Source organism: Lycium ferocissimum, unplaced genomic scaffold, assembly GCF_029784015.1.
Source record: "Lycium ferocissimum isolate CSIRO_LF1 unplaced genomic scaffold, AGI_CSIRO_Lferr_CH_V1 ctg12584, whole genome shotgun sequence".
NCBI classification, from domain to species: domain Eukaryota; kingdom Viridiplantae; phylum Streptophyta; class Magnoliopsida; order Solanales; family Solanaceae; genus Lycium; species Lycium ferocissimum.
This window is the reverse complement of record NW_026714423.1, coordinates 11,122-34,305: the sequence shown is the minus strand read 5'-3', so window position 1 is coordinate 34,305 and position 23,184 is coordinate 11,122. Positions and strand designations below refer to the sequence as shown.

Sequence of the window (23,184 nt, the reverse complement as noted above, 5' to 3'; positions counted from 1 at the left end):
GGTAGGTGGTGGTGAGGGGTAGTGGGTGGTGGTGGGGTGGTTGGTGGTAGGGCGAGGTTGGTGGTAGGGATGGGAGGGTTTGAGTGCGATGGAGGGGATGAGTGGGTTGAGGGTATAATGGGGAAATGAAATAAGTAATCACGCAAAAACCACCAAATACGTTGTTATAAAAATTGAGCTTTTTCATAGTTATATACAACGGAGTTACACCAGATTTACAACACCATATAATATATTCCATCCGGTTAAAAAAGAGTGTCCAATTAGCCTTTATTTTTTAGTTCAAAAGGAGTGTCCACTTATCAAATCAAGAAAGAATTTACCAAATTTTTTCAGATTTGCCCTTTTTAAGTGTTAAGTGACCAAATTCCAATACTTATTTAATTATGAATAATTTGGTAAAATTACTTATTTTTATTTTGGAATTAATATTTTTTTAAGAGTTATGTAAATGAGTAAATAAACACTCTTTTTAAATGAAGGTACTAATATAATTTTATGAAGAACGATGACTCAGTATCTAAGGAGAACAATACAATAATGAACCATGAGAAACAACCATCCAAGCAGGGGGTAAGAGTGGGAGGACTCCACAAAGTTAAACAAAGCTTGTATTTTTCCCGAGCACGGGCGTTTACTTTTTTAGGTGTTATTGACCATCTTCTTCCTTCCCATCATTACAAACCCTACTCCTTACTCTTTGCTCCAATAGACCACAAATCTTCATCACTCTGTTTGAAGAATAAGAACAGTAGATCGAATTTTTATGGTATCGTCTTGGAATTAAATGAAAATGGATCATGCTTGAAATTGAAGAGGGAAATTCCTAAGGATTGAAACATGAATCAGAATCATACGGCGTCGTCTCCTAGACCATGGAGTGGCGATTTTGATTTTGACGGCAGTGATCGCAGATTCGCATATTCACGCCAAACTTCCTTTCAGCAATCGGCAGCTGAGCCACACACGCCCATATCAATAAAGCCTTTTCTCTCTCGAAGTGTTTCCAGCATTGATATACCTCCTAATATCTATCCACCACAAGATGCATTTGCCAAGTTCAATGGGGGAGTTTTTCGAGGTATTATGTCTGGGAATAATAAGCAGATGAGGAGATTGTTTATCTTGATTTCATTAAATGTTGCTTATTCTACTGCTGAGTTGTCTATTGGCCTTCTCTCTGGCCGAATTGGTATGCAACCTTTTACTCTCCCTCTCTTTCTCTTCCTTGTCTATTCATATCTCAACTTTATGTGTATGTTGAAAACTGAGTTCCAAAACTTAAGACACCAAAATGTTTGATTTTCACAACCACAAAATTCAATAAAAGGAAAAAAGATAGTAATAGGGAAGAAAAGAAGCGGTTCTGCTCCAGTAATCATCAACACAGCCTTAGATAACTGACACGTGCATCAACAGGTTAATGTTTTATGCGATGCAACAATAAAAGAGGATAACAACTAAGTATTTCTTTCTTTATCTGGTAATTCACTTCTTGCTTTGTTTCTCTTATCTAATTTAATTTGACTGTTGGTTAATATCAGGGTTGGTATCGGACGCATTTCATCTGACTTTTGGTTGTGGCCTTTTGACATTTTCGTTGTTTGCAATGGCCGCTTCTAGAGAAAAGCCTGACCGTGTTTACACATATGGGTGAGGTTTAAACTCTAATCTTCCTATCAAATTCTCCATTTTTTATGTTAATCCTTTTTACTTGTTCATGATTGAAGTCATTGACTTGTTAGTGCAGTTGTTAAATGGGTAGATACGAATGTGATGGGGGAATTATTTTAACGGGTAAATTTGTTGAAGGAGTTTCGGTGGTTATCTGATGCAAAGAAATTTAGGTTAAATCATTGAAGAATTAGACAAAAGAAAAGGTAGAAAGGGCAAAAGATACCTCTCTGTTTTTGTCAGTTTGTGAATTCAATAGCTTCTGGAAAAAATTGGAAATGCAATCAGAATTTATAGGTTAAGCCAATTAAGAATATTTCTGTAGTTTGTCCAACTTTCACAATTAAGAAAGTAGCTGACAGTTTGTCTAGCTTTCCGACCCCTCATAACCAGTTTGTTCAATTGAACATTTATGGCTAATTAGTTCTATTTTGTTGTTGTTGTTGCTGTTATTGTTCTCAGGTATAAAAGGTTAGAGGTTTTGTCTGCTTTCACCAATGCTGTAAGTACATGAAACAATCACAATTTTTTTCTTATACATTTTACTTCCACTTCTTCCATTAAAAGTGTCTTTTGGCACCTTTTATATGCTAGCTGCAGTTTATATTTTTAGGATCGTAAATTGTATCGCTCTTGTATTGCTTAGCTCTTTACATGGGAAGGGACCCCAAAGAAGCTATTACTGTGAAAGACTTCATATTTATAAAATCGTGCAGATGACATGAATATTGGTTGTAACTATTGAGTTACACCCACTTTATTTGAGAGCAAGAAGTGCAAAAAAGCGACAAGGGTCCAGTTCGCTTAAAGCGAGAAGTGAAGCGCTTGCTTCATTGATGTAAAGCAACATTTTTAAAAAGTACCAAATAAACCTTGCACAGAAGTAAAATAACTAAATAAAAAAGAACTCAACAAAAATAATATATTTATATAAGCAAATTCTTTCAAGTTATAAGCTGATTTCTTATCATAAAACAACAGATTAATGGAGACATCTTTTTTGTTTTTGTGGGGGGGGGGGGGGGGGGGGGGGAACGAGAAAGAACAAAGAAAATAGCTTTAAAATGAGAAAAAGGGATCAAGAAACCCTAGCAGTTGGAGCGAACAAAATTGAGCAGAGAAGAAGGAGAAAAAAAAAATCAGATTTTACAACAACTTAAAGGTCTGAACCAGAGTTACAGCTCAGAAACTGGCTGTGATGAGGCTGATTCTAGTAAAATCTCACTTACAAAGGAGTTACAAGAGATAGCTAAGGAAAAAGAGATATTATACGAGACAAAAATTCAGGTTTTTGTTGATTAAACAAGGGACAAAACTTCCAGCTTCTTCCACAAGATAGCTAATACAAACATAAGGTATAACTTGATTGTTAAGTTGGACATAAATGATAGCATCCCTTATGATAAGAACAGGATAAGTGATCATATCTTTGACCTTTATAAAGACCTCTTCTCTGAAAAGGAAAATTGGAACCCCTCCTGGTATGATCCCAACCCGGCAGCCATAAATGAAGAGGAGAGAGTGGATTCAGAGGCCATTTGAGGAAGAAGAAGTGACAAGGGTGTTTAAAATGGTCGAGGGGGATAAGACACCTTGTCTGGTTAAGTTTAGTTTGAATTTCGTTAGGAAATGTTGGCATATTGTGAAGGGGAATGTAATGAAGACAAGACCTTTCAAGTTCTTTACAACGAGGTGATTCTGCTAAGAGTTCTAATGCAACTTTTAATGCTTTGATACCCTAGAAGAAAGGTGCTGCAGATATTAAGGATTTCCGGCCAATTAGTTTATTTGGAAGTGTTACAGTATCGAGTTGGAGGAAGTCTTTCCTAATTTATACCGTGAAGATTTTTAGCAAGAAGAAAAGGCTTCTTGTATTTCTGAATAATTATACAACCCATAAGAATGGGTACTTCTACATGAGTTCTAAGACTAAATAAGGAAAGACAATATTACACAATCAATTCCTAATCAATTACATTAATACAATATATTCCTAAAATTAAGCTATCAATCTTAATCATCAATATCAAATCAACATCTCAATCTTAATCATTAATACCAAATCAACACTCCCCCTCAAGTTGGTGCAAAGATGTCGCACATGCCCAACTTGCAAACCAGTGTATGAAAAGTCTGTTTGTTGAGGCCTTTGGTAAACACATCAGCTAGTTGTTTTTCCGATGACACATGGAACAAACTCAAGACACCACCCGTGACTTTTTCTTTGATGAAGAGTCGATCAATTTCAACATGCTTTGTTCAGTCATGCTGGACTGGATTTCGAGCTATACTAATTGCAGTCCTGTTGTCACAATACAAGGAAAGTTTCCTTTTTTCAGACATTCTCAATTCTTCTAGTATCTTTTGTAACCACAAAAGTTCACAAACACCCTAGGCCATAGCTCTATATTCTGCCTCCGCACTTGATCTAGCAACTACACTTTGCTTCTTGCTTCTCCAAGTGACCAAGTTTCCTCCTACAAGTGTACAGTAACCAGATGTAGACCTTCTGTCATCTAGAGATCCAGCCCAATCTGCATCTTTAAAGGCTTCTATTTGGAGGTGACCATGTCTGGAGTAAAGTAGACTTTTTCCTGGAGCAGACTTCAGATATCGCAAAATGTGAAAGACAACAGCATATGAGGATCTCGGGGATCATGCATAAACCGACTCACCAGTCAGTCGATCGAATAAAGCTATGTCCGGGTTCTAGCCGTGAGAGAGATAAACGAGTCTTCCAACCAGCCTCCGATATCTCTCTTTATCAACCGACTTTCCAACTCCGCTTGCGCTTGTGATTGCTTTCAATGGGTGATTCTACCGGTTTGCAACTCCGTCATACCTGTTTCTTTCAAGAGATCCAGAATATACTTTCTTTGAGAAATAAAGATTCCTCTTTTTGATCTAGCAACTTCAATTCCCAAGAAGTACTGCAATTTTCCTAGATCCTTGATCTCATATTCCTGTGCCAACAACTTCTTCAATCGGGTCATCTCTTCTTTGTCATCTCCTGTAATTACTATGTCATCAACATAAACTATGAGAAGAGTGAGTTTACCCTTTTGATGTCTTATAAAGAGGTTGTGATCCGCATTGCTTTGTTGGTAACCAAAGGAGATCATTGCTTTATAGAATCTGTCAAACCAAGCTTTAGGAGATTGCTTCAATCCGTACAAGGCTTTCTTCAGTCTGCATACCTTTCCTTGACTTTGTTCAGTACCAAAACCAGGAGGAATCTCCATGTACACCTCTTCTTCTAAGTCTCCATGAAGAAATGCATTCTTCACATCAAACTGTTGTAAGTCCCAGTCAAGATTAGCTGCACAAGACAGAAGAATTCTAATAGTGTTCATTTTTGCAACAGGAGCAAATGTCTCTTGATAATCCACTCCATAAGTCTGAGTGAATCCTTTAGCCACCAATCTTGCTTTGAACCTTTCAATGGAACCATCAGCTTTATGTTTTACAGTGAAGACCCATTTACAACCAACCAACTTTTTGTCTGGTAGTAATGCGACAAGTTCCCAAGTCTCATTCTTTGATAAGGCCTTCATTTCTTCCATCATAGCTTGCTTCCATTTAGAATCTGCAAAAGCTTCCCTCCAATTCGGGGAATAGACACGGAAGAAATAGACAAGGCAAAGGCTCTATGAGGGCGACAAAGAATTATAGGAAACAAAGTTAGATAAAGGGTGTTTAGTGCAAGATCCGACTCCTTTCCCCCGAGCAATAAAATCTAACTCATTAGGAAGTATAGATAACTTACCAAAAGAAGGTTCGGCCAAGAGTTGCATGATGGCTTTTTCTACTCTATTTCTCCTTGAGTAAGTTACCAAATCAGGCCTATCCAAATGCCCAACAATCTCTTTCTCCAATTTCACTTTCCCTTGTGGCAGTAGTTTCAACAGTCTCCCCCTGAATTCTTTCTCCAATTTCACTTTTCCTCATGGCGTAGTTTCAACAACGGAACTAGGAAAAACCATCTCTTCTTCCTTATAATTCTCCCCCGAAGAGGTGATGGTGTAATACCGAAATAGGCTCGTATTCCCGAAACGTAACATCCATACTGACAAAGAATCTCCTAAAAGGAGGGTGATAACATTTGTACCCTTTCTGTGTTGGAGAATACCCAATAAATACACATTTAAGAGCTCTAGGTTCAAGTTTCCCAGTGTTCCTAGCGTGAACAAAGCAAACACACCCAAATATCTTTGGAGGAACAGTATAGTCATTTTTACCCTTTAAAGCTTCTAAAGGACTCGAAAATTAAGAGTTTTAAGTATTCTATTGACGAGGTAGGCAGCTACTAGAATGGCATCCCCCGCAAAGCTTCTACAGATTCATGGTAAACAAAAGGGATCTTGCTACTTCTAACAAATGCCTATTTTTTCTTTCAAACCCCATTTTGTGCACTAGTATAAGGACAACTAGTTTGATGGATTATCCCAAAAGACTCCAAGTAAGCTCCAAAAGTTTTATCCATGTATTCTCGTGCTATTGTCGGCCGAAATATCTTTATCTTAGCCTCAAACCGAGTACAAATCATATTATGAAATGACCGAAAACAGGAAAAAAACTTCACTTTTGGCTTTTAACGATATACCCATGTCATTCTAGTGCAACAATCGATAAAAGTAACAAACCATCGACTACCGGACAAAGAAAGTGTTTGAGTAGGACCCCAGACATCAGAATGAATAGTCGAAAAGGGAATTGTGCTTTTATTGTCACTTAGAGGATAAGAGTTTTTAGTGTGTTTGGCATATTCACATGCATCACAAGACAAAGATTCGAACTCAGTTCTAGAAAATAAACTAGGGTATAACTTTTTTAAAGCAAAAAAAGATGGGTGCCCCAACCGTCTATGCCACTGTATTATTTCTCGGTTGATATCCTTATTTCCTACAAAAAAGGCCTGACCAGAGTCTCGAGTTCTATCGATCAAATATAAGCCATCATGCAATCTACCACTGCCAATCTTCCCTATATGAAGGTCTTGAAAAACACAATAATCCGGAAAGATTCTGACACTACAGTTTAGTTCTTTGGTGATAGCGCTAACAGATAATAGGTTAATAGGAAAATCAGGCACATGAAGAATGGATGATAAGGTAATATCAGGAGTACAAACGATTGAACCTGTACTAGAGACAGGGTTAGGGAGCCATTGGCTATTCTGACATTATCCCCTTTGGGACTAGGAGAGTAATTTTGAAGGCTTTTAGAAGAGCCTGTCATGTGTCTATTCGCACCAGAATCAATAATCCAACAATTAAACTGAGCATTAAAAGCAATACCTGACTGCACATAATTGGGGCTAGCAATACTAGAATTCAGAAGACGGCGAAGATGTTGAACTTCATCCTGAGACAAAGTCTCTCCAGAAATAGTGTCACCCATATTATCTTCCATTTTTGTGTCACCCATAATTTTAACAGATAATAACCCAAACAAAATTTAGAATCTGAAAAGAGCAACTTTAGAACCTGGATTGGATGGGAAGGGTCAGAATAGGCCTACGACCCGAGATCTGGAAAAAAAGAATTCCAGAAAAAATCGCCGGAAAGTTGGCTGCCACGCCGGAATCCTAATTCGTGATCGAAAAAAAATAAAAACCGACAGTGGATAGGCTCGGTAATGTTCCAAACGACCCCAACAGAGAAAAATAATCCAGAAACGAACTGAACGGGAGGAGTTTTTTTGTGCGAACAGCCACAAAGAGAGAAAAACTCGACCTCTTTTATAAAACACGGAACCCTAGTACTGCGAGGGAGAAAACTCACCTCAAAAAGGCAAGAAATGGCTCGATACCACGAAGATTTTTAGCAAGAAGAAAAGGCTTCTTATATTTCGAATAATTATACAACCCATAAGAATGGGTACTTATACATGAGTTCTAAGACTAAATTAGAAAAGACAATATTACACAATCAATTCCTAATCAATTACATTAATAGAATAAATGGCAGCCCGGTGCACTAAGCTCCCGCTATGCGTGGGGTCCGGGGAAGGGCCGGACCACAAGGGTCTATTGTACGCAGCCTTACCTTGCATTTCTGCAAGAGGTTGTTTCCACGGCTCGAACCCGTGACCTCCTGGTCACATGGCAACAACTTTACCAGTTACGCTAAGGCTCCCCTTCAATTACATTAATAGAATATATTCCTAAAATTAAGCTATCAATCTTAATCATCAATATCAAATCAACATCTCAATCTTAATCATTAATATCAAATCAACATATCGCGTTTCTTGCTAGAGTGAGATGACAAAGGCAACAAATTTGTAGGGCTTACGCGGGGGTTATTCACTGGGATTTAAGATTCAGAAGGAACCTTCATGATTGGGAAATGGAAGAGTTTCACAATTTGATAGAGCTTTTGTATGGGCTAGACAAGCCAAATAACTTATCGGATGTTTGGAGGTGGCGGGAGAGTGGTGACGGCTTATTCACTGTTAGCTCTTTTTATAAGAGGTTGCTAGTGAGGGAGGAACGGACTTTCCCCCATGACTTCATTTGGATCCCTAGAGCACCAAGGAAGGTTTGTTTCTTTATTTGGTTGGCGGCAAAGGGTGTGATCTTAACAGCTAAGAATCTGAGAAAGAAGAGAATCACTTATGTCGGTGTTTCATGTGTAAAAGTGCGGGCGAAAGTGTAGATCATCTTCTGTTGCATTGTGAGATGGCTAGCCGGTTATGAAGGGTGGTCCTCAATTTGTTTAGGATACAAAATGGGTTATGCCGGGTACAGTGAAGGAGGTCTTGCAAAGTTGGACTCATAGAAGGGGGGAAAAAAGCCCGAGAGCATGGTGTGTTTCCCCCTTAGCAATCATGTGGGTCATTTGGAAAGAGATATCAAGCACGGGCCTCACGTAACTAGTATACTGATACACACACACACACTCTGTCACAATTACATATGAGTGTGTGTATCTTTTAGGAATTTATCTCATAGTTTAATCTATTTGTCTACTTGTAAAACCTTATATAGACAATATACCATTTTGATATTTGTCATATTGTCACACCCACCCACCCATAAGGTGAGACACATAAGCATAATTTCATTTTTCATCTCCGAAATGTACACTGTTTCTTCTTTAGATGGTTTGGTTTGGTGCTGATTGTGTGTTCTCTCACTCAATTGCATTTATCTGGGTTAATATGGCATGCTATTCATGTATTGCTTATGTAGGCAGCTGTTTCTATTGTTCATGTCATTCTCCTTGGCTGTGGAAGCACTTCATGCCTTTATACAAGATGAATCTGAGCACAAGTAAGTGTCCAAAAAGTTTTGGTTAAAAATTTGTAGTTGTTGGTTCCGAGATGTAATTGATGTTATCATCTTTTGTTAGACCATGATCCTTGTGTAAATATTTGTCAACTTATTAAACGAAAATAAGTAGCAGCCCTTTGATGCAAAATCATCACACTTGTCAGACAGTTAGGTTCTATTTTTGTTTGATTGAGGATGATGGTTTAACTTTTATCAATTACTGATATATTAGACTATGAGGCATAGGCCTCTTACTTGATTCATCAGGCTTGTGATTATCTGAATCTTTATTAATTACAAAAGCGATCTATCTCTGAGGTGGTCACCCTGTTTGTACATTAAATTCTACTATGATATATTCTTGAATGAGCCTTAAAAGAGAGAAGATATTTTCTGAATAAGAAAAGTTTTACAGTTGAAGTAGTTCTTTAATATCCTCTCTTGAACTCAAGTCATTCTCTTAGTGATTATGAGCAACATACAAAATTTCAATGTTAACCTTTAGTTTATAAGTTCAAACGGCCAAATGATATCCCTGCAACAGTAATTATTATCACCTTGCACTTCATGGCAGAGTTTTGGCTGCTTTCTGACGGTTTCTGTAAATTGTTGTGAATTTTATTGTACCATGCCTGATGGAAGTCTGCATGTAGGCATTACTTGATCGTCTCTGCTGTCACAAACTTGCTGGTGAATCTCATCGGTGTTTGGTTCTTCAGGAACTATGCACGTATTAATCTTGGTAAGCCTCTTGATTGCAGTCAAAATTAATTCTTTTGCTCCCTCCTCGTGAGAGAGAGAGAGAGAGAGAGAGAGAGAGAGAGAGAGAGAGACAGAGAGAGAGAGAGGAAAGTCGAAGCGTTGACACCATCATTCTATTTTACTGAAGTGCCCATCCATTTGCTGTGCTTTTGGCAGCTGTGATTCGATTATGAAACACATCTTTATTGGCTTAATAGGTTAGGTTAGAGACATGACCAAGGTGGGTTCGACACTAGTCATGCTACCCTCTAACCTTTTGCTATCCCCCATGCTAATTTGTCTCGGAGAAGTTCTGTATAAAGTATGGGTACCTTCAACTTTTTAACGTCTTTTGTTATATTTTGAAACATGCACGTAAGCATGCCCATGTGATACCCTTTCGGGGACACATACACCAATCAAAGTATCAAACAAAGAGCTCATGTAACATAAGGTTTCCTTTGCTTTTAGAAGTTAAGCATGGTCGTTGCAAATTGCAAGGAGTAGATAAGGTAAGAACTAGTTTTGCTTCGCTTTGGCCACACCACAAGATCCTTTGACCAAGCTTCAGAGATACCATATAGGTAGCACTGGATTCAATTTAAAATTTTATCTTTATAACATACAGTATATAGGTTGTCAGGCAGAATAAGATCAAGGACGCAAAATTTTTAGTAGTCCTTGAAGAATCTAATGGAATCTGCGTAAATAAAAACCCAGGGAGCACTTTTTAATGATGGTATTCTATGAGGAGAGACAAAATAGTTGAATGGAGTACAGCATAAAATAAAGTTTCAAATTTTTTTTTTTTTTGGACTGAAGATGTCTAAATCATATAAAATTGTACTTATCATAAAAGAAAACCAGCAGCAGAATGAAAGACTACAGAAAGCCAGATACTTCTTTTATCAATTCAACCAAATATTGTTCAAATGCCTACTAAGTAGTTCATGGACCAATTATCTCATTATATTTCCCCCAAAGAAATGCCTACGAAGTAGTTCTTGTAGATTCCAAAATAAACAGAGTGATATTTTAGTCAAATAGCCTAGCTTAAGATTCCTGGTAACCTATTTTTGTGATCAGGTTGGGGTTTCCCCACTTTTCCTTATACAAATTTCCAGAAGCTTCACCAGGCGAGCCCAAGGTAAAGGATGAAAAATCATTTACTGATCAAAATAAAGAAAGAAAAAGGTGAATGGTAAATCCTCAGTCCTTACTGCCTGGTGTAGTTAATGGCCCATTACATGGATTTAGGAAAGTCCATGTGGCAATATTCAGGAGAGATATAAGAAATCATTATTGAAGCCTTCATTACCTAATTTTAGGTTTGTTAATTTGGAGGAAGAAAATAGGCGTATAACACCTCTTTTTTATTTGATTTTTTCTAGGTCTTAACTTAAGGTTGACTTTTTTTTTTTTTTTTACAACAGTTGTGCACTTCATTATTATCTGAAGTGTCTTAATTGTAAAATTCCAAAAATGATAATAGCAGTGTGTGATTCACACTACTGTGATATCCGTTGAGTGAGCATAATGGGGAGAAATTTCAAGATGTACTCGTTTCAATTTGCCTTTGTTTCTTTTTGACAACGGTGGTGGTCGTACTTGCATGCACTTTGACTAATCCATAGGGATACCTGCTACCTCTCACCAACACAAGTACTGGGTAGCTCTGCCATTGGTAGACGAGAAGAATCGCCTAGTGGCTCAAGGTTGGGCAGAATATACTATGATTCAATACGAAATGGGTTTGAATCTTTCATGTTCGGCAACGTGTCTGCTGATATCGCTTGATTTAAGAAGCCTTTGCTAGTTGAGCTTCTTGAACTGTCTTGACTTTGTTGGGGTTTGTGAAGATTCCTGATATGCTGTTTTGTCTGCAGTCTATAGGAAAGCTGAAGATATGAATTATCACTCTGTTTGCTTGCATGTTCTAGCTGATTCCATTCGCAGGTAAGTGATTACCTTGGTTTAGCTCGTTACATGAACTGGATCCTTGATTCAGATTCTATCTTATCAGCTATTTTGCTTCTGACTAGTTAATTGTTTCTCCTGGGTTCTTAGATCTTACACTGTTCTACCTTTTTGTTTATCAGTGCGGGTCTCATCCTGGCTTCCTGGTTGTTGACACTTGGGTAAAAATTTTCTTTGCTTTATGACAATTCATGTTTTTATTGACATTCATGGCCTGGCCCCGATAAAGAAGCAAAGTTGTTTACTGGCTGACCTCTTATTGTTTTTTATTTTATTTTTGGGCTTCAGAGTGAAGAATGCTGAAGTCTTATGTTTGGGACTAGTTTCTGCCACAGTCTTTTTCCTCGTCATGCCACTTTTTAGAACTACTGGTGGCATCTTGCTCCAAATGGCACCACCAAGGATCCCATCTTCAGCCTTGAGCAAATGCTGGAGGCAGGTAATTTATGTAGTATCATTACTTCTTTCTTTTTTTTTTTGTTGGTAAATTATTAATGTAGTATTTGATGCACAAACCATTTCAATTTGATATGAAAATTGAGCCAAACCCTGTAAGCTCCCCGTTAAGGTTGGGGTCATTCATTGTATAGAACCAGGCAGGTCGTAATCATCTGATGTTTGAGGTGACTGGTTATAGATGGTGGTAAAGCTCAGTGTTCTCAAAGCACAGAAGGTTAATACGCTAAAGTACATTGGGGCTTTAAGCGAAAAACACAAATCAGCGCGGGCTTTAATGGGATAGAAACAAATAAAGAAAAAGATAAAGACATATATACTTCAAAAAGAGTAACTATAAACCCAAATAATATATAGACAACAGGATTGAAAAAATTTACAATTAGGTACTATATTTATTGGTTAATGCTGCTCTTTTCAAGATAAAGCTGGGTGATAAGCGCACACCTAAGCGCCTTGGTGCATTCGCTAAGGGGCTAAAGTGTGGTTCAAGTGAGGCTTTGACAACATTGGTGAAGATGGACACCATGCTGTTTTTTCCCCGACTTATACTTCTTTGTGATATTAGCTAACAATGTTGGAGATAGAGTATTGCTTGTAAGGTTTTCGTGCGGTTGCTATTAAGCGTTGGAAGGAAAGGAAATTTTCCAAATATAATCGGAAAATTGACATTGTGGGGCAATATTGTCTCGCGAATGAATCTTATTGGATGTGCTAGCTCTTTGGAAAAAAAAGACAAACATTTTGGGTTTTGGTGGGGAGTGGGGTTAGCAGTAACAATGGTATAATGGGGATTGGGAATAAGTGGCTGAAATGGGAATGTTCTGCATCAGTTTTGTCAGGTTTGCAGTGTTGATAAATGGTTCACCTTAAGGATTCTTTCCTTCACGGAGAGGACTAAGGTAGGCAGATCCCCTCTCCCCTTTCTTGTTTATACTAGCAATGGAAGGATTCAATGGCATGATTAAGAAGGCAAAGGCAAATGCATGGATTAGGGGTTTTTAGGCATCCAACAGAGCTGGATGTGGGATGGATGTTTTTCATCTGCCATATGCATGACTCTCTTGTTTTGTGTGATGCTGAAGTTGAGCAACTGAGCCATATCAGACTGATTATCACTGTTTTTGAAGCTGTGTCAGGTGTTCATGTTAATTGGAGAAAAAGCAAACTCTGTTCTATCACTGTGGTGCCTCAACTGTATAGGTTGGCATGTGCAATTGGTAATCTGCCGACCGCTTATCTTGGCCTAGCTTTGGAGCTATTTGATAGGGTGATTGAAAGATGTGTTAAGAGATTGTCTAAATGAAAGACTACCTTTCAGTTGGAGGCTGAGTGGTCTTAGTAAAGAGTGTGTTGGATTCTCTTCCAACTTATGTGATGTCCCTGTTTTTTTTTTGGGATGAAGTAAGAAGTTTCCGTTAAGAAAGGCAACTGGAAGGTGCCATTTTACAAAAGCAACAGTTTGGGAGCTTTTGGAGCAAAAACAAAAGCTAGGAAGCTTTTGGAGAGGAAACTAAGTTAGACTATGCAAGAACCATGGAGCTAACAAAGTCCAGGTAATTGTCAATGCTATTAACAGGGGAGTGAAAGCTCCAACTGAACAAAACTACTAAACATCTAGCTTTTAGAGTATGAATAGGAGTTGAAATCCCATCAAAACACCTGCGGTTTCTCTCATTCCAAGTAACCCAAAAAATGACGGCAGGAGCCATCTTCCAGACCTTTCTGATGGCTTTGTCAACTCCCCAAAAATTCCAACTGATATATGCTTCCTTTATGGACTGCGGCATGGTCCATACTAACCCAAAAATAGCAAAAAAGAAGCTCCAGATCTCAGCAGTGACTGGACAATGTAGCAGTAGGTGGTTGACAGTCTCCAAGCTTTTGTGGCAAAAAAAGCATCTATTAACTAGAGTTATTTTCCTTCTGCTGAGGTTATCCTGTGTAAGAATAGCTTCCCTGAGGGCACACCATGTGAAGCATGAGACTTTGAGAGGCATCTTGGTCTTCCAAAGATGTTTCCATGGCCATTCCTCTAACAGACCATTCTGAGAGCACAAAAGATTATAGCTTTCTTTGACGGTGTGTTTGATCATCCATAGTAAATTCCCCAAGTGATGCTAGAAGAGAAATCACGTCGTTTATCTCCCAGTCATTGAGATTCCTTCTAAGTGTAGGCCTCCAGTTATTATTCTCTCTGTATTCTGCAATAGTAGCCTTCCGATTGATAGCAATTCGGTACAAACCAGGATAGCAATCCTTTAAAGCTTCATTTCCAATCCACCTGTCCTCCCAGAACTTCACATGAAGCCCATTACCAACTTTGTAGGATATATTCTGGAAGAGAACCTGATGGAAGCTGCTGACGTGTTTCCATGGCCCAACACCGTGTGGACATGTGCTCTTCTTTGGACTCCAATGATTTAGGGCTCCATATTTGGCAATGATGATCTTTTTCCAGTAACCCGCTTCAGGTTGTCCATACCTCCACAACCATTTCATCAATAGACTCTGGTTATGCAGCATGAGGTTCCTGATTCCTAGACCTCCAGCAGATTTTGGCTGAGTCACTATTGGCCACTTGACTAGTGAGAACTTGTGGGTTTCACTGCTACCCTCCCAAAGAAATTTCCTTCTAATCCTGTCAAACTGCTTTAGGATAGAGCTTGGCATAGGAAATAAAGACATGATGTAGGTCGGGATGTTGTCTAGAACACTGTTAATCAAAGTCAGTCTGCCTCCCATTGAAAGGTATTGCATCTGCCAGGTAGCAAGCCTTTTTTCTGCTCTTTCTAACACCCCATTCCAGATTTCAATGGATTTGAATTTGGCCTCCCAGAGGTAAACCTAGGTAGGTAGTCGGGAGTGAGCCAGTTTTGCAGTAAAGAACATCTGCTAACTCTTCCAAGTTTTGAACCTCGTTAACAGGATAGATGATGCCTTTTATCATGTTGATATGCAGACCTGACAATGCCTCGAACAACAGAAGTAAGAGGTTGAGGTTGATAACTTGAGATTTTTCCGCACCACAAAAGATCAAAGTATCATCTGCATAAAGCAGATGTGAGACATTGATTGAGCTAGCTGGATTTCTGCCCACCTGAAAACCTTGAATCCATTGTAGCTCCTTGGCCCTATCCAGCATCTGTGTAAGGCCTTCCATAGCCAAAATGAAGAGGAAAGGAGAGAGGGGGTCTCCTTGTCTTAGGCCTTTCTACGGGGAAAAGAAGCCTACAGGAATCCTGTCAACTAGCACCGAGTATTTCACAATTGAGATACAAAATTTTATCCACCTAAGCCACGTGTTACCAAAGTTCATTTTTTTGAGGATGTCAATGAGGTATTTCCAGCTCAGTTTATTAAAAGCTTTTTTAATAACTAATTTGCACAATAGTCCTGCTTCACCAATTTTAAGCCTCCAGTCTAGAACCTCATTAGCAATTAAAGAAGCATCTGTTATCTGTTTGTCCTTGAGGAATGCACGTTGCTGCTCTGAAATCAGCTTCCCTATGACCTTCTTCAATCTTTCGGCCATGATCTTTGCAACAATCTTGTACACACTACCAATTAGGCTAATGGGTCTGTAGTCCCTTAGCTCTATTGCCCCTTTCTTTTTAGGGATGAGGGCTATGAAAGATGCATTACAAGATCTCTCCATGTAGCAATTGAGATGAAAATGATTGAGCGCCTCCATTAGATCTGCCTTGATGAAGCTCCATGCCTTTTGAAAAAATGCCATAGGGAAACCATCCGGGCTTGGTGCTTTGTCTGGGGCACATGAATTTAAAGCAGCCAGAACTTCTACTTCCTCAAAAGGTGCTTCCAAACTCTCACTTTCAATTACTAATAAAGAGGCCACACCTTCAAAATCTGCAGTGGGTCTCCAATGTTCCCTTTCTTTGTAAAGCTTCTGGTAGTATTCCAGAATTTCCAGCTTGATATGGACCTTGTCCTCCACGATGTTTTGCCCCACTAAGAGTCTATCAATGCAATTGTATCTTCTTTGAGAGTTGGCAATTTTCTGGAAAAACTTTGTGTTTTTATCACCCGCCTTAAGCCATGTGCATCTGGATTTTTGCCTCCAAGAAATCTCTTCCGCTAAGGCAATCTGATGCAGTTCCATTTTTAAGGTCAAAGCTTTTGCCTTTTCATCTGCTGACTGAGCTCTTTGATCAGCAACTTGATCAAGATGCTGCAAATCATCTAATGCTTTCCTCCTTCGGGTTTCTAGCTTGCCATACACTTCTCTGTTCCCAACAGATATGTCCTTCTTTAGGCACCTGAATTTCTGTAAAAGAATAAAATCAGGGGAACCAGTGATAAAGTAAGATTGCCACCATTCTTTTATCATGTCCATGAAACCATCTGCCTTTAGCCACATAATTTGAAATTTGAAATAGGAGGGTGAAGGTTCCCAATCTCCACACTCCAGGATGATAGGTTGTGATCTGAAATCACCCTTGGCAAAGCTAGCTGCTTCACATCTTTAAATGCATCACTCCATTCGTTAGAAAATAAAAATCGATCTATTCTTGATGCTTGAGAATGATTTTCTCCTCTTGACCAAGTATATTGTGCTCCTTCTAGAGGGGGGTCAATTAATTCCAACTCCAAAATTAACTTGGAAAAATTACACATTGCCCTGGACCTTGTGGTGTAGTTGGAGTCTTTCACTTTCGTATCTACATACATTGAAATCTCCTCCAGTTACCCACTGATCCGACCATAGTCCTCTGAGTGCTGATAACTCATGCCAAAACTCTTTCCATTCTGGATTAGAATGAGGACCATATACCCCTGTGAAGGCCCATTTGAAGTCTTCAGTTAGACTCTCAAATCTGCAGGTCAGTGAGTATTCCCCACATTGAGTATCAACATATTGCCACTGTCTTTTGTCCCATAAAATTAACATTCCCCCTTTGCTCCCAATAGCCTTATGTTCAGCCCAAGATATCCATCTGCAGCCCCAAATCTCTCTAACTAGAGAGCTGGTCCAATTTTCAATTTTAGTCTCCTGAAGGCAGACAATATCAACTCTCTATTTACGAATCAATGACTCGAAAGTCCTCCTTTTATTTCTGTCATTTAGCCCCTGCATATTCCAACTCAAGATTTTTATTCTCATCTAGGTTGAGAATTGTGGAACCTGCCCCTGCCTTTCTTCTCACAACAGTCTTGAAGACCCCATTCCAGCTCTGCTTCCCCTCTATTTCTCCCTTTTTTAGGACTGGCAACCTGTGCCTCCTGTTGTTGTTGAGCCAATAATTGTGCCTTGCGCCTCTCCTCCATCCTTAGAATAATATCAAAGAGGTCATGTTCTAAACCTGTGGCGTTTACTCTGAATAATTTGCAAGCTTTAACCATCGTAATTTTAGTCCACCGTGATGTTTCCACCACTGTTGGCTTGTCCACTACTTGCATGCAAACATCTTCTCGATCATGCCAGGGAAGAGGCAGAAATTCACTAAAGGAACGTAGTGAAAAATCTGAATCCAAGTCATTCTCAGAGGGACGAGAAGGTGGCTCCGATTTGTCATCTGCATCGAGTTGGGAATCGGATGGCTCCCCCCTTTCTTCCTTGCCTGAATAGATGATGCTAGAATTTCTTCTGAGAGAAGATCGAAAGAATTATGATGCTCTATGGAATAATCCCTTAGCAGACAGGGATCGTATTTATTAATGACAGACTTTGCCTTCCAGCTTGGATAATAGTTGGGCTTTTTCCTTTGCTTTCTTTGTTTTGGGCCTTTCGAGTAGTAACCACTTTGATGGCCCAATAAACCTTTTCCCTTAAAACCTTGGTCTTTAGGCTGCTGCTTAAGAATAGGTTTTGTAGGGCCGAATGAATTTAAAATTGGGCCCCTTATGTGCTTTTTCACTGGAATTGGGTCCCACAAAGACCTGTCCCTATCAGCTTTCACGCTACCCAATATTCCTGAGTTTATCTCTGCTGCATCTGTTGACAAGTGATGCTGGCATGGACCAGTGGGTAATGGAGTTGCCTGGATCTCCGTAATTACCACAATTTCAAATTCCTTCCCCCCCCGGATTAATCTGACCTTCGCCGGAACTTGGTCGCTGGTATTTTTAACACATAAACGAGCCCAAATAGGTGATTTCTCTTTCTCGTGTCTTCATCTTCCCCGACGTAGCCACCACACTGGTCCCCAATACTTCGGAAGGTTTCTGTTGTCCATGCACTAAGGGGAATGCCAAAAACTTTGACCCAAAGAAACTCCGGATGGCTGGATTTTGATTTAGTACCAAACTCCGGCGACCACCATTGCAAATCCAGATGTCTGCCATTCCAGAACCAGTTCCCAGCCTTAATTCTCATCGCCTCTTGTCTCAAAGGGAGTTCGAAAAGAAAGGTATTGTGATCCATTGGGGTAACTTTAAGGCCAGCTGTAATTTTCCATCGACCCAGGAACCACTTTGAATGGTTTCTGTGTTAGGGCTAATGTTGAAAGCATCATTGAAGATACCTATCAAACATCTGGAGAGTGGGTGTTCTGGGTCTTTGAAATTAGAAGTAGATGGTGAAGACAGATCTGGCTAGCTCTCAATTTTAGCCGCTTCAAAAAACGTCTTCAAAAGTGGGGATGCTGGACGAAAATGACCAGTGATGTTGGAGTGCCCAAGAAAAACGAAGAATTTTTCCTGCAAAATCCACCCAACCGCTGTTATAATTCACCTCTGGAATGATCACCGCCGACTTCCTTTCACCTTGCCATACCTCAATTCTAAGAAATCTGCCGTAGATATTGAAATTTTGATACACCCGGTAGAGATATTGCTGCTGTTTTCTACCCCATCTTCTGTAGAGATCCCCTGCCCCCCGTGATGCTTGCCTCATAGCATCACATATCCACTGAAGATTGTTCTCATCAATGTTGATTCTGCTGGTGAATCGTTTGCTCCTTTCGATGAGGGAGAACCATCTATTCTCTGTGTCCCCGATGCTCACTAGTTCAAAAGATTTTTCCCCTGAAGTGAAAATTGCTTGCTTGCCCATGGTAAGAACCAGAAGAAGGTCTTCCTGTATAAGTTTTAGAAGGAGAGAGAAAAGGTGGGCACATCTCCCAAGTCAGAGAGAAGTTTTTGAATCTACCGTCAAACTACTTATATGTCCCTATTTCCTCTACCAGCTAAGGTGGAAAAAAGGTTGGATACCCTCAGTAGAAACTTTATTTGGCAAAAACAAAAATACAAAAGCTCTTCACTTGCTAAATTAGAAGACAATCGTCTCAAGCAAAGCACATGGGGATTACCGGATTAGGCATCAGAAATTTGAGACAACATAACAGAAGTCTGTTATTCTAAGTGGTTATGGAGATACAATATTGAACAACAGGCTCTATGGAGGAAGGTAATTGCTGCTAAGTATGGACAAGGATCCCGTGGTGTACAAAGAAGGTGAAATCTTCATATGAGGTAAGCGTTGTAGGTCAATCGTTGCATTATAAGTCAAGGTAGGAAATGGTGGGAGGACTGCCTTTTGGGATGATAAATGGATAGGACATGGGCCACTAAAAGACCAATATACTGGTGTATATTTGCTGGCGACAAATCCCCGTGCGACAGTGTAAGATATAAAAGGACATCAAGGTTGGAATTTGAATTTCAAAAGATGGTTAAATGATTGGGAAGTGGGCAGAGTTGCTGAATTGACAAACCAACTGGAGCAGCTGCAAGTCCCCATAAATTGTGGAGATTCTCTGGTATAGAAAGGATCAATCCCCAGTTTTTTTTTTCAGTAAAATCCATCTAAATATTATGATTGGAAATTGCTAAGATAATGGGGGATGACCCTGAAACACATTGGAAAACAAATGCACCTTCTAAGGTGCTTTGCTTTGTATAGTTAGTGGCCAGACAAGCTTGTCTGACTCAAGAGAATCTACGGAGGGGTTATCAGCTAGTTCTAGATGTTATCTATGTGATGGGAAGCTGAAGAAAACCCTCATCTGTTTCTACATTGTGTTACATACTTGCATCTTACTTATGGCATATGCTCCTGAGCATGGTTTAAATGAATTGGTCTATGCCAGATAAGACAATAGACCTCTTGAGCTGTTGGAGTGGAGTAGTTGGTGGTGTTAATCAGAAGAATTGGTGGCTCGCCATCCCAACATGCATTTGGTTGACAGTCTAGAAGGAAAGGAACTCTAGGTGTTTTGAGTAGAAAGAACTCCAAAGAGACTAAACCTGAATTGTATATTCCTTCTTGTCTTTTCTTTTTTGGGGTATTAGATATCCTGTAAATGATAGTGAATCCATAATTGAAGTCATATAATCCCTGTAAGTTTTTGTTGATTATGGGGATTGTTATATTTTGTTCTTCTGGAGGTTTTATTATGTTTTTCTTTTATCGACACAAACTTTGTGCTGATGTTTTTAATGAAATGTAACCATTCTTAAAAAACAATGGTGTAATGGCTTTAGGGTCCCAGCTGAGGAGGATACAATGCTTCCATTATTCTAAACGTTCTGCATCATTTCCAAACTGTGCATCTCTGATATTTTAGTTTCATGTGTGCTCAGGTTTCATCTCGTGATGATGTTTCAGAAGTTGCTCAAGCTCGTTTTTGGGAACTGGTGCCTGGTCATGTTATTGGATCAATTTCATTGCAGGTGATCACCTGACTTTATTGTGTGCCACATCCAACCTGCAGTCCTATTATGAGTAATAAAATCTATATGACACACATTGCTTGCCTGCTTTGTGTAATTTCTTAGATACACATTGCTTCTCTACTTTATGCCTTCCCAATGCTCACTTTCTTTTACGGTTATTCATTGAACAGGTAAAGGAGGGAGTCGATGAACGGCCTATTTTGCAATATGTGCATGACATATACCATGAATTAGGAATACAGGACGTGACCGTACAAATTGATTATACATGATCAACATATTGGTTACTTTTTCATCTTTATTTAATTGAAAGATGTGATTTAGTGTTGGTCTTTTTTTATATCAAATAGTTGATTCATTCATTGTCAGCTTGAGAGAACTTTTACCTCTAAGCTGCAAGTGCAGTAAAATGCAAATATTCTTGTTCTAGTGTACTTCTATTTACAGTAGAATATGACAAATACATCTTTCGCTTAGGTGCTCAGTTTCACGATAAAACTTTCTGAGATCTGACATCCTTCCCCTCTCTGAAGTAACTATAATAAAATAGAATTTCTTCGATCTGAGTGGTGATCGCAACTCAATTCCAGTATGACTAACACTCTTGAGTCCGAACCTCGCGGAGCTACCTAAGAATCTGCAGTCGAAACTTATGAATGTCAGACTCTGGCTGTAATTGATGTAAGTTGGCCAAGGAGGATAAAATTACTTATAGTTTCATCAAATGAAAGCTTCAGGCTGCTTAGAAAGTTATTGGTGATAGCAATTTGCACGATTGTCCTTATTAGGGGATGGTATCTAATTTTTGTCCTTTGCCTAAAGTCTTTCACAGGTTAAGTTCAATCTTAGGCCAAGAAAAAAAAAAAAAAAAAACGCAAGATATAGTTTCGTTGCAAAATTAGGCGTATTCAGGCTTGAGGCTTAACTTTTGTAGAATTATAGCAGAGTTATTTTTTTTTTGTTTTAAGGCAGATGTTTGCCTGTGCCTTTGCCTTGAGGCAAATTCTGCGTTAAGCCAAGCCTCTATCTTAAGGCAAATTCTGACTTATAAGGCAGACTTTGTGAATTTTTTTTTTTTTTTGACAGAGCGGGGGTTCGACCTCAGAACCTCGGGGTATTTTCAGTCACTTTTTTTAAGCGAAAGGCAAAAATCAAAGACCAGCAATTTGAGGGACAAAAATTAAAGACTAGCCTTTGAAGGGCAATCCGTGCAAAAAAAATGTGATGTAATACCTTAACCCGAGGATACGTTAAGGGGCCCTCTGGTATGAAGTTAAGCATTTTACTACCTGCATAAACATTTTTTTCCACGAATTGCCCTTCAAAGCAGCGTCTTTAATTTTTGTCCTTTGCTTAAAAGTGATCGAAAACACCCCGAGGTTCTAGATTCGAATCCCCGCTTAGTAAAAAAAAAAAAAAAAAAATTCACAAGGCAAGGCTTCGTGAAAAATCTGTCTTATAATGTAGAATTTGCCTTAAAGGCGATTTTTCTTTTTCTTTTGCCTCAAGGCAGAGGCTTGCCTGTGCCTTAAAGGCAATATATATATATATATATATATATTTTTTTTTTTTTTTTTTACACTCCTGGAATTCTACAAAAGTTAGGCCTGCCCGAATAGGACTAATCTTGCAATGAAACTTTGCCTTGCCAATTTTATTTTTGGTGACTGAGCCGGAGTTCGAACCTAGAACCTCGGGGTATTTTAGGCGAAAGACGAAAATTAAAGACCAGCGGCCCCATCCCCCCGAGGAATAAGGGCAATCGTGCAAATTGCCCCTGCATAAAATTTTATTTTGACTAATACGTTGTTTGGTTGTTTATTTCCAACTTGCCCAAAATCCGAGATTGCTTATTCCTTTCTTTGGTTCTCTTTTTTCTTGTCAGCATAAATAATACTTGCATAATTTGTGTAGATATCTACGTTTATGTGGGACACAAGGTGAGATAAGAATACAAGGATCAGTAATATGTGAATTATGATACTAAAATGACCAAACTGGCCCCTAAGTGGAAGAATTTTTTTGTTTTGTTTGTACACAAATATTTTAAATTATATGTCCTATATTAATATGTAATATATCAATCTGTACATTCTAACCAGAAACAATTACTACATTACTAATTCTTGAGTAATGTGAACTTTGAAGATGATAATCTAAGTAACTAGCATCACATACGTTATCGAAAGTGATTGCCCGTGCATAGCACGAGTCCAACACCAAAATTTCTGTGTGCTCTGAGAAATATCACATACCTCTATCGGCACCATCACCAATACAAATAATTGTGTGAAAAATGAACCAGCGAAGTATTTCGTTTGGAATATGAAGGAGGAAAGAGAGTCTCTTGAAGCTGACATGTCAATCAAGAATAGAGGTAAATTTTGTCACTTACAAAGAAAATTGACAAACTACCTAAGATT

At 38.9% G+C, this 23,184-nt stretch overlaps 1 protein-coding gene across 3 annotated transcripts; it reads left to right on the top strand.

Annotated features, from left to right (window-relative positions):
* The first annotated feature begins 525 nt into the window (after window positions 1-525).
* LOC132041963 (metal tolerance protein C2) lies at window positions 526-21,237 on the top strand. Of its 3 annotated transcripts, none has more exons than XM_059432630.1 (10): window positions 526-1,192; window positions 1,545-1,653; window positions 2,137-2,176; window positions 8,874-8,950; window positions 9,604-9,692; window positions 11,578-11,647; window positions 11,791-11,829; window positions 11,957-12,103; window positions 20,669-20,758; window positions 20,932-21,237. In XM_059432630.1, the coding sequence occupies exons 1-10, from the start codon at window positions 841-843 to the stop codon at window positions 20,933-20,935; spliced, it is 1,017 nt and encodes a 338-aa protein (XP_059288613.1). In that variant the 5' UTR covers window positions 526-840; the 3' UTR covers window positions 20,936-21,237. The 3 variants fall into 3 exon arrangements, 2 of the variants coding, with proteins under 2 accessions (XP_059288613.1, XP_059288612.1); XR_009411299.1 differs by lacking the exon at window positions 20,932-21,237 and adding an exon at window positions 13,530-13,680 and having other exon boundaries at window positions 527-1,192; window positions 11,957-12,107; XM_059432629.1 differs by having other exon boundaries at window positions 528-1,192; window positions 11,957-12,107.
* The last annotated feature ends 1,947 nt before the right edge of the window (window positions 21,238-23,184 follow it).

What these genes read in the sequence shown, in the direction of transcription:
- LOC132041963 (XM_059432629.1), top strand. Translation starts at nt 841, where the DNA reads ATGAATCAGAATCATACGGCGTCGTCTCCTAGACCATGGAGTGGCGAT. An exon ending in CTAGCTGATTCCATTCGCAG is followed by an intron (nt 11,648 to 11,790) that starts GTAAGTGATTAC and finishes TTTGTTTATCAG; the next exon opens with TGCGGGTCTCATCCTGGCTT. An exon ending in TTGGATCAATTTCATTGCAG is followed by an intron (nt 20,759 to 20,931) that starts GTGATCACCTGA and finishes TTCATTGAACAG; the next exon opens with GTAAAGGAGGGAGTCGATGA.